At 47.6% G+C, this 12,028-nt stretch overlaps 1 protein-coding gene across 2 annotated transcripts in view; it reads right to left on the bottom strand.

Annotated features, from left to right (window-relative positions):
* LOC139365215 (epsin-3-like) overlaps positions 1-12,028 on the bottom strand; it is a 51,382-nt gene that overhangs the window by 6,345 nt on the left and 33,009 nt on the right. For both annotated transcript variants that reach the window (XM_071102705.1, XM_071102706.1), the window contains 2 exons: positions 7,297-7,383; positions 1,598-1,769 (listed from right to left, as the gene is read on the bottom strand). In XM_071102705.1, the coding sequence (XP_070958806.1) occupies positions 1,598-1,769; positions 7,297-7,383 (259 nt within the window). The remainder of the gene's footprint in view (positions 1-1,597; positions 1,770-7,296; positions 7,384-12,028) is intronic.

Here is a 12,028-nt window from a genome sequence, read left to right as displayed (position 1 = left end):
ACATGACATTATAGCTACATAGAGCTTTATTAACGTCATTATTTACTAACTGTATCACAGTTTTCTTTAATATGAGGGTGTCTATTGGTAAGAGAATAACTACCAGAGCCTGGAATACATTGTGTAATCAATTGATTATTGGCCTACAGTAGAGTATGAGTGGTGAGCAGAGAGAGATAATGCTGGAGGGAAGACTGTATGAGTGGTGAGCAGAGAGAGATAATGCTGGAGGGAAGACTGTATGGGTGGTGAGCAGAGAGATACAATGCTGGAGGGAAGACAGTACAGTAAGAGTGGCGAGCAGAGAGAGATAATGCTGGAGGGAAGACAGTAGAGTATGAGTGGTGAGCAGAGAGAGATAATGCTGGAGGGCAGACAGTACAGTAAGAGTGGCGAGCAGAGAGAGATAATTCTGGAGGGAAGACTGTATGAGTGGTGAGCAGAGAGAGATAATGCTGGAGGGCAGACAGTATGAGTGGTGAGCAGAGAGAAATAATGCTGGAGGGAAGACAGTATGAGCGGTGAGCACAGAGAGAGTGATAATGCTGGAGGGCAGACAGTACAGTATGAGGGGAGAGCAGAGAGAGAGATAATGCTGGATGGAAGACAGTACAGTATGAGGGGTGAGCAGAGAGATAGATAATGCTGGAGGGAAGACAGTACAGTATGAGTGGTGAGCAGAGAGATAATGCTAGAGGGCAGACAGTACAGTATGAGTGGTGAGCAGAGAGAGACAATGCTGGAGGGCAGACAGCGTATGAGTGGTGAGCAGAGAGAGACAATGCTGGAGGGCAGACAGTAGAGTATGAGTGGTGAGCAGAGAGAGAGAGATAATGCTAGGGGCAGACAGTAGAGTATGAGTGGTGAGCAGAGAGATAATGCTGGAGGGCAGACAGTACAGTTTGAGTGGTGAGCAGAGAGATAATGCTGAAGGGCAGACAGTAGAGTATGAGTGGTGAGCAGAGAGAGAAATAATACTGGAGGGCAGACAGTAGAGTATGAGTGGTGAGCAGAGAGAGACATAATACTGGAGGGCAGACAGTAGAGTATGAGTGGTGAGCAGAGAGAGAGAGATAATGCAGGAGGGCTGTAGGGCAGTTATAAGGCCATGGGAAAGAGGTAGGGCCAAGGGGAAGGGGTAGGGCCAAGAGGAAGGGGTAGGGTCAAGAGGAAGGGGTAGGGCCAAGGGGAAGGGCCAAGGGGAAGGGGTAGGGCCAAAAGGGGTAGGGCCAAGGGGAAGGGCCTAGGGTAGGGCCAAGAGGAAGGGGTAGGGCCAAGGGGAAGGGGTAGGGCCAAGGGGAAGGGGTAGGGCCAAGGGGAAGGGCCAAGGGGAAGGGGTAGGGCCAAGGGGAAGGGGTAGGGCCAGGGGGAAGAGGTAGGGGTAGGGCCAAGAGGAAGGGGTAGGGCCAAGGGGAAGGGTTAGGGCCAAGGGGAAGGGGTAGGGCCAAGAGGAAGGGGTAGGGCCAAGGGGAAGGGCCAAGGGTAGGGCCAATAGGAAGGGGTAGGGCCAAGGGGAAGGGGTAGGGCCAAGGGGAAGGGTTCGGGAGTGAATTGGGACCAGCTGTTGAGTTCTTTAGAGGCATGGAGCAGATCTTACCCAGTGAGTCCCAGGGGTCGGAGGCTGCCCCAGCAGCAGCCTGGGCCTGGGGGAGGGGGTGGTGGAGAGGGGTGCGGACGTTCCCCCCTGGCAGACTCCAGGAGTTGGCACTAGCGGTAGGAGGCACCTCAGACGACACAGCAAACACCTCCACCAGATCCATCATGGCAGACTGTCCACAGAGAAACAACAAGTAGGTTCTAATCATTAACTTCACTAGCATCCCACCTCGTCAACAGCCAGTGAAACTGCAGGGCGCCAAATTCAAAACAACAGAAATCCCATAATTAAAATTCCTCAAACATACAAGTATTTTACACTATTTTAAAGATACACTTGTTGTAAATCCAGCCACAGTGTCCCATTTCAAAAAGGCTTGACGACGAAAGCACACCAAACGATTATGTTAGGTCAGAGCCAAGTCACAGAAAAACACAGCCATCGATAGGCAATGACTTGAAAAACTACACACCTCAGATTTCCCACTTCCTGGTTGGATTTGTTCTCAGGTTTTTGCCTGCCATACGAGTTATGTTATACTCACATACATCATTCAAACAGCTTTAGAAACTTCATACAGAGGAGTGTGTTGACTGTCTATATGGAGAGTACTATAGTGTTGACTGTTCTGGTTACTGTCCACATGGAGAGGACTATAGTGTTGACTGTTCTGGTTACTGTCTATATGGAGAGTACTATAGTGTTGACTGTTCTGGTTACTGTCTATATGGAGAGTACTATAGTGTTGACTGTTCTGGTTACTGTCTATATGGAGAGGACTATAGTGTTGACTGTTCTGGTTACTGTCTATATGGAGAGTACTATAGTGTTGACTGTTCTGGTTACTGTCTATATGGAGAGTAGTAGAGTGTTCAGAACACTATTAAAGGGGGCAGACCAGGTTGTCCCCCACGCTCCCTAGAGGGACTCAGACCAGGTTGTGCCCCACGCTCCCTTAGGGAACTCAGACCAGGCTGTCCCCCACGCTCCCTAGAGGGACTCAGACCAGGCTGTCCCCCACACTCCCTTGAGGGACTCAGACCAGGTTGTCCCCCACACTCCCTTGGGGAACTCAGACCAGGTTGTGCCCCACGCTCCCTAGGGGGACTCAGACCAGGCTGTCCCCCACGCTCCTTAGAGGGACTCAGACCACTTTGTCCCCCACACTCCCTTGGGGAACTCAGACCAGGTTGTGCCCCACGCTCCCTTGAGGAACTCATACCAGGCTGTCCCCCACACTCCCTTGAGGAACTCAGACCAGGCTGTCCCCCACACTCCCTTGGGGAACTCTGACCACTCCGTCCCCCCACACTGCCTTAGGGAACTCAGACCAGGTTGTCCCCCACACTCCCTAGGGGGACTCAGACTAGGCTGTCCCCCACACTCCCTTAGGGAACTCTGACCACTCTGTCCCCCCACACTCCCTTAGGGAACCTCACTCCCCCCCCAAACAGACAGAATGTAAAGACCACCAAGCCTGTCAAACATACGGTGTGGAAATGGACTGACAAGGCCATTAGGAAGTTAAAAGAGTGGCAAGACACCAGGGATTGGAACACATTGAAGGACAACAAGGCCAACATACACGACTACACAGACAGGGTCACAACCTACATCAGTGGATGTGAGGAGAACTGCATACCATCAAATACTTTTCTATCACACAGCAACAACAAGCCATTGTTCACTGGTGAGCTTAGGGCTCGTCACAGTGCCAACGAGGAAGCCCACACGCTCTCCGCTCTGCCAAAGACGACACAGGAGCAAGACCAGTGTCCTCTATGGAGAGGCCAAGATAAAGCTACAGTCAGGAATGTAGTCAGCCAGACAGCAACAGTTGTTCTCCAGCAACAACAACTCATCTGTAAACTAAACCAGTTCTACTTCAGATGTGACTCAAAGGCCCCTCACTGCAGAATAAACTAAACCAGTTCTACTCCAGATTTGACTCACAAAGGCCCCTCAATCACCAGGACAATAACCGTCCTTACCACTTCCCCCTCTCACCCATCTACCCCACCCCTCCCTCTCCAGGTTCCTTTCTCATTTACCCTTCTGCCATCCCAGGAACTTCTCACCCCCCCCCCCCCCCCCCTCCTTCCCCCAGCCTGTCCCAGTCTGCCCTCCCCTTCCCCCACCCCTGGTCACCACGGAGCAGGAGGTCAACAGACTCTTTAGGAAACAGATCAGCAGGAAGGCTGCCGGCCCGGACAAGGTCTCTCCAGCCACACTCAAGCACTGGGCTGACCAGCTCTCCCCTGTTTTCACTGACTAATTCAACCACCAAATCACCTATAGAGCTAACAGGTACTGTCCCATCTCTAAACCATCACCTCGACCCACTACAGTCCACCTACAGAGCTAACAGGTCTGTGGTCCACGCTGTGAACATGGGCCTACACTACATCCTCAAACACCTTTGTGAGGATATTGACATAACAGAGACATATAATATAGACATAACAGAGACATATGTGAGGATATGTGAGGATATTGACATAACAGAGACATATAATATAGACATAACAGAGACATATGTGAGGATATTGTTTGTGGACTTTAGCTTTGCGTTCAATACCAATATCCCAGAACTGCTACAAGATAGACTCTCCCAGCTGAACGTGTCCAGCTGCATCTGCCAGTGGATCACTGACTTCCTGACCAACAGGAAGTCGTGAAGCTGGGAAAACACCTTCCAGACTCTTTATCCCTCGGCACCTGGAGCACCGCAAGGATGTGTGGTCTCACCTCTACTGAACTCACTCTACACCAATGACTACACCTCCAACAACGCACCTGTCAAACTACTGTAGGTTACAGAGAGAGTGGTGTGGTAACTGTTATATACTGTAGGTTAGATAGAGTGGTGTGGTAACTGTTATATACTGTAGGTTAGATAGAGTGGTGTGGTAACTGTTATATACTGTAGGTTAGATGGTGTGGTAACTGTTATATACTGTAGGTTATATAGAGTGGTGTGGTAACTGTTATATACTGTAGGTTAGATGGTGTGGTAACTGTTATATACTGTAGGTTATATAGAGTGGTGTGGTAACTGTTATATACTGTAGGTTAGATAGAGTGGTGTGGTAACGGTTATATACAGTGCCTTGCGAAAGTATTCGGCCCCCTTGAACTTTGCGACCTTTTGCCACATTTCAGGCTTCAAACATAAAGATATAAAACTGTATTTTTTTGTGAAGAATCAACAACAAGTGGGACACAATCATGAAGTGGAACATTTATTGGATATTTCAAACTTTTTTGAAAAAAATCAAAAACTGAAAAATTGGGCGTGCAAAATTATTCAGCCCCCTTAAGTTAATACTTTGTAGCGCCACCTTTTGCTGCGATTACAGCTGTAAGTCGCTTGGGGTATGTCTCTATCATATTTGCACATCGAGAGACTGACATTTTTTCCCATTCCTCCTTGCAAGAGAGCATTTGTGAACAGCAGTTTTCAGTTCTTTCCACAGATTCTCGATTGGATTCAGGTCTGGACTTTGACTTGGCCATTCTAACACCTGGATATGTTTATTTTTGAACCATTCCATTGTAGATTTTGCTTTATGTTTTGGATCATTGTCTTGTTGGAAGACAAATCTCCGTCCCAGTCTCAGGTCTTTTGCAGACTCCATCAGGTTTTCTTCCAGAATGGTCCTGTATTTGGCTCCATCCATCTTCCCATCAATTTTAACCATCTTCCCTGTCCCTGCTGAAGAAAAGCAGGCCCAAACCATGATGCTGCCACCACCATGTTTGACAGTGGGGATGGTGTGTTCAGCTGTGTTGCTTTTACGCCAAACATAACGTTTTGCATTGTTGCCAAAAAGTTCAATTTTGGTTTCATCTGACCAGAGCACCTTCTTCCACATGTTTGGTGTGTCTCCCAGGTGGCTTGTGGCAAACTTTAAACAACACTTTTTATGGATATCTTTAAGAAATGGCTTTCTTCTTGCCACTCTTCCATAAAGGCCAGATTTGTGCAATATACGACTGATTGTTGTCCTATGGACAGAGTCTCCCACCTCAGCTGTAGATCTCTGCAGTTCATCCAGAGTGATCATGGGCCTCTTGGCTGCATCTCTGATCAGTCTTCTCCTTGTATGAGCTGAAAGTTTAGAGGGACGGCCAGGTCTTGGTAGATTTGCAGTGGTCTGATACTCCTTCCATTTCAATATTGCACAGTGCTCCTTGGGATGTTTAAAGCTTGGGAAATCTTTTTGTATCCAAATCCGGCTTTAAACTTCTTCACAACAGTATCTCGGACCTGCCTGGTGTGCCTGGTGTGCCTGGTGTGTTCCTTGTTCTTCATGATGCTCTCTGCGCTTTTAACGGACCTCTGAGACTATCACAGTGCAGGTGCATTTATACGGAGACTTGATTACACACCGGTGGATTGTATTTATCATCATTAGTCATTTAGGTCAACATTGGATCATTCAGAGATCCTCACTGAACTTCTGGAGAGAGTTTGCTGCACTGAAAGTAAAGGGGCTGAATAATTTTGCACGCCCAATTTTTCAGTTTTTGATTTGTTAAAAAAGTTTGAAATATCCAATAAATGTCGTTCCACTTCATGATTGTGTCCCACTTGTTGTTGATTCTTCACAAAAAAATACAGTTTTATATCTTTATGTTTGAAGCCTGAAATGTGGCAAAAGGTCGCAAAGTTCAAGGGGGCCGAATACTTTCGCAAGGCACTGTACTGTAGGTTACATTGAGTGGTGTGGTAACTGTTATATACTGTAGGTTAGATGGTGTGGTAACTGTTATATACTGTAGGTTACAGAGAGTGGTGTGGTAACTGTTATATACTGTAGGTTATATGGTGTGGTAACTGTTATATACTGTAGGTTAGATGGTGTGGTAACTGTTATATACTGTAGGTTAGATGGTGTGGTAACTGTTATATACTGTAGGTTAGATGGTGTGGTAACTGTTATATACTGTAGGTTACAGAGTGGTGTGGTAACTGTTATATACTGTAGGTTAGATGGTGTGGTAACTGTTATATACTGTAGGTTATATAGAGTGGTGTGGTAACTGTTATATACTGTAGGTTATATGGTGTGGTAACTGTTATATACTGTAGGTTAGATGGTGTGGTAACTGTTATATACTGTAGGTTAGATGGTGTGGTAACTGTTATATACTGTAGGTTAGATGGTGTGGTAACTGTTATATACTGTAGGTTAGATGGTGTGGTAACTGTTATATACTGTAGGTTACAGAGTGGTGTGGTAACTGTTATATACTGTAGGTTAGATGGTGTGGTAACTGTTATATACTGTAGGTTAGATGGTGTGGTAACTGTTATATACTGTAGGTTACAGAGTGGTGTGGTAACTGTTATATACTGTAGGTTAGATGGTGTGGTAACTGTTATATACTGTAGGTTAGATGGTGTGGTAACTGTTATATACTGTAGGTTAGATGGTGTGGTAACTGTTATATACTGTAGGTTAGATGGTGTGGTAACTGTTATATACTGTAGGTTAGATGGTGTGGTAACTGTTATATACTGTAGGTTAGATGGTGTGGTAACTGTTATATACTGTAGGTTAGATGGTGTGGTAACTGTTATATACTGTAGGTTAGATAGAGTGGTGTGGTAACTGTTATATACTGTAGGTTAGATGGTGTGGTAACTGTTATATACTGTAGGTTAGACAGAGTGGTGTGGTAACTGTTCCTACCCCAATTCCACCAGACGCCGCCTCTCGTTTACTCTCCTCCAGAGCTTTTTGGAGCAACGACTCGTCTCCTTGGCGACTCCGTTGCTCCTGGCAACACACACAGACACATGGAAGCTGTTAGGCATGACATGGCTCGGAGACAAGCTCACTGATTCTAACACACACACGTTTTCTGTCTACCAAATGGCCCCCTATTTCCATATGCAGTGCATTATGGGTCTAAAGTAGTGCACTATATAGGGAATAGGGCCCTGGTCTAAAGTAGTACTAACTCAGAGAAACGCGTGGTTAGACAACACAGACCACAACAACACAGACTACTAGACCACAACAACACAGACTACTAGACCACAACAACACAGACTACTAGACCACAACAACACAGACTACTAGACCACAACAACACAGACTACTAGACCACAACAACACAGACTACTAGACCACAACAACACAGACTACTAGACCACAACAACACAGACTACTAGATCACAACAACACAGACTACTAGACCACAACAACACAGACTACTAGACCACAACAACACAGACTACTAGACCACAACAACACAGACTACTAGACCACAACAACACAGACTACTAGACCACAACAACACAGACTACTAGACCACAACAACACAGACTACTAGACCACAACAACACAGACTACTAGACCACAACAACACAGACTACTAGACCACAACAACAACTGACTCCACACACACTGACTCCCACATACTGACCCCACACACACTGACTCCCACATACTGACTCCACACACATACTGACTCCACACACTGACTCCCACATACTGACTCCCCACATACTGACTCCCACATACTGACTCCCACATACTGACTCCCACATACTGACTCACACATACTGACTCCCACATACTGACTCCCCACATACTGACTCCCACATACTGACTCCCACATACTGACTCCCCACATACTGACTCCACACACACTGACTCCCCACACACATACTGACTCCCACATACTGACTCCCCACATACTGACTCCACACACACTGACTCCTCACACACATACTGACTCCCACATACTGACTCCCACATACTGACTCCCACATACTGACTCCCCACATACTGACTCCCCACATACTGACTCCACACACACTGACTCCCACATACTGACTCCCCACATACTGACTCCCCACATACTGACTCCCACATACTGACTCCCCACATACTGACTCCCACATACTGACTCCCACATACTGACTCCACACACACTGACTCCCCACACACTGACTCCCACATACTGACTCCCACATACTGACTCCCACATACTGACTCCACACACACTGACTCCCCACACACTGACTCCCCACATACTGACTCCCACATACTGACTCCCACATACTGACTCCACACACACTGACTCCCCACACACATACTGACTCCACACACACTGACTCCCCACACACATACTGACTCCCACATACTGACTCCACACACACATACTGACTCCACACACACTGACTCCCCACACACATACTGACTCCCACATACTGACTCTACACACACTGACTCCCACATACTGACTCCCACATACTGACTCCCACATACTGACTCCCACATACTGACTCCCCACATACTGACTCCCCACACACTGACTCCCACATACTGACTCCCACATACTGACTCCACACACACTGACTCCCACATACTGACTCTACACACACTGACTCCCACACACTGACTCCCACATACTGACTCCACACATAGTCAGACATACGCATAGACACAACACATACGCATAGACACAACACATACACATAGACACAACACATACACATAGACACAACACATACACATAGACACAACACATACACATAGACACAACACATACACATAGACACAACACATACACATAGACACAACACATACACATAGACACAACACATACACATAGACACAACAGATACACATAGACACAACACATACACATAGACACAACACATACACATAGACACAACACATACACATAGACACAACAGATACACATAGACACAACACATACACATAGACACAACACATACACATAGACACAACACATACACATAGACACAACACATACACATAGACACAACACATGCACATAGACACAACACATGCACATAGACACAACACATACACATAGACACAACACATACACATAGACACAACACATACACATAGACACAACACATGCACATAGACACAACACATACACATAGACACAACACATACACATAGACACAACACATACACATAGACACAACACATACACATAGACACAACGGGTCACACAACAACAACAACACGTGTCTAGAAGCTGGACAAGACATCAGAGAGAGAGAGGGGGGGTGGAGAGAGAGTTGGGGGGTAGAGACAGAGAGAGGGGGGGGGGGGGGGTAGAGAGAGAGGGGGGGGGTAGAGAGGGGGGGGGTAGAGACAGAGAGAGGGGGGGCAGAGAGAGAGTCTACTCCGGTCAGAGAAGAGAGGAGAGCACCAGTCACTCAGTGAGTAACTGCTCCCATTGTGCCACCCTGGCAGAGAGAGGGGGGAGAGGGGGGGGGGGGGATAGATAGAGAGAGAGGGGGTGGAGAGAGAGGGGGGGTAGAGACAGAGAGGGGGGGGTAGAGAGAGAGAGAAGGGGGGTAGAGAGAGAGACAGAGAGAGTGGGGGTAGAGACAGAGATAGGGGGGGTAGAGACAGAGAGAACGGGGGTAGAGAGAGACAGAGAGAGGGGGGGTAGAGAGGGGGGGGTAGAGACAGTGAGGGGGGGTAGAGAGGGAGAGAAGGGGGGTAGAGAGAGAGAGGGGGGGTAGAGACAGAAAGGGGGGGTAGAGACAGAGAGAGGGGGGGTAGAGAGAGAGAGAAGGGGGGTAGAGACAGAGAGACAGAGAGGGGGGGTAGAGACAGAGAGGGGGGGTAGAGAGAGACAGAGAGGGGGGGGTAGAGACAGAAAGAGGGGGGGTAGAGACAGAGAGAGGGGGGTAGAGACAGAGAGAGGGGGGGTAGAGAGAGAGGGGGGGTAGAGACAGAGAGAGGGGGTAGAGACAGAGAGGGGGGGTAGAGAGAGAGAGAAGGGGGTAGAGAGAGAGGGGGGGTAGAGACAGAGTTCCCACTCTAGAGAAACAGAGTGAGTTCCCAGTCAAGAGAAACAGAGTGAGTTCCCAGTCAATAGAAGCAGAGTGAGTTCCCTGTCAAGAGAAGCAGAGTGAGTTCCCAGTCAAGAGAAACAGAGTGAGTTCCCAGTCTAGAGAAACAGAGTGAGTTCCCAGTCAATAGAAGCAGAGTGAGTTCCCTGTCAAGAGAAGCAGAGTGAGTTCCCAGTCAAGAGAAACAGAGTGAGTTCCCAGTCAAGAGAAACAGAGTGAGTTCCCAGTCAAGAGAAACAGAGTGAGTTCCCAGTCAAGAGAAACAGTGAGTTCCCTGTCAAGAGAAACAGAGTGAGTTCCAAGTCTACAGGAACAGAGTGGGTTCCCAGTCTAGAGAAACAGAGTGAGTTCCCAGTCTAGAGGAACAGAGTGAGTTCCCAGTCCAGAGAAACAGAGTGAGTTCCCAGTCTAGAGAAACAGAGTGAGTTCCCAGTCAAGAGAAACAGAGTGAGTTCCCAGTCAAGAGAAACAGTGAGTTCCCTGTCAAGAGAAACAGAGTGAGTTCCCAGTCTAGAGAAACAGAGTGAGTTCCAAGTCTACAGGAACAGAGTGGGTTCCCAGTCAAGAGAAACAGTGAGTTCCCTGTCAAGAGAAACAGAGTGAGTTCCCAGTCTAGAGAAACAGAGTGAGTTCCAAGTCTACAGGAACAGAGTGGGTTCCCAGTCTAGAGAAACAGAGTGAGTTCCCAGTCTAGAGGAACAGAGTGAGTTCCCAGTCCAGAGAAACATAGTGAGTTCCCAGTCTAGAGAAGCAGAGTGAGTTCCCAGTCTAGAGAAACAGAGTGAGTTCCCAGTCAAGAGAAACAGAGTGAGTTCCCAGTCAAGAGAAACAGTGAGTTCCCTGTCAAGAGAAACAGAGTGAGTTCCCAGTCTAGAGAAACAGAGTGAGTTCCAAGTCTACAGGAACAGAGTGGGTTCCCAGTCTAGAGAAACAGAGTGAGTTCCCAGTCTAGAGAAACAGAGTGAGTTCCTAGTCAAGAGAAACAGAGTGAGTTCCCAGTCAAGAGAAACAGTGAGTTCCCAGTCCAGAGAAACAGAGTGAGTTCCCAGTCTAGAGAAACAGAGTGAGTTCCCAGTCTACAGGAACAGAGTGGGTTCCCAGTATAGAGGAACAGAGTGAGTTCCCAGTCCAGAGAAACAGAGTGAGTTCCCAGTCTAGAGAAACAGAGTGAGTTCCCAGTCTAGAGAAACAGAGTGAGTTCTCAGTCTAGAGAAACAGAGTGAGTTCCCAGTCTAGAGAAACAGAGTGAGTTCCCAGTCTAGAGAAGCAGAGTGAGTTCCCAGTCTAGAGAAACAGAGTGAGTTCCCAGTCAAGAGAAACAGAGTGAGTTCCCAGTCTAGAGAAACAGAGTGAGTTCCAAGTCTACAGGAACAGAGTGGGTTCCCAGTCTAGAGAAACAGAGTGAGTTCCCAGTCTAGAGAAACAGAGTGAGTTCCTAGTCAAGAGAAACAGAGTGAGTTCCCAGTCAAGAGAAACAGTGAGTTCCCAGTCCAGAGAAACAGAGTGAGTTCCCAGTCTAGAGAAACAGAGTGAGTTCCCAGTCTACAGGAACAGAGTGGGTTCCCAGT

This window comes from Oncorhynchus clarkii, chromosome 13, assembly GCF_045791955.1.
Source record: "Oncorhynchus clarkii lewisi isolate Uvic-CL-2024 chromosome 13, UVic_Ocla_1.0, whole genome shotgun sequence".
NCBI classification, from domain to species: Eukaryota; Metazoa; Chordata; class Actinopteri; order Salmoniformes; family Salmonidae; genus Oncorhynchus; species Oncorhynchus clarkii.
The sequence above is the reverse complement of the archived record's forward strand: the minus strand, read 5'-3'. Positions and strand labels throughout refer to the sequence as shown.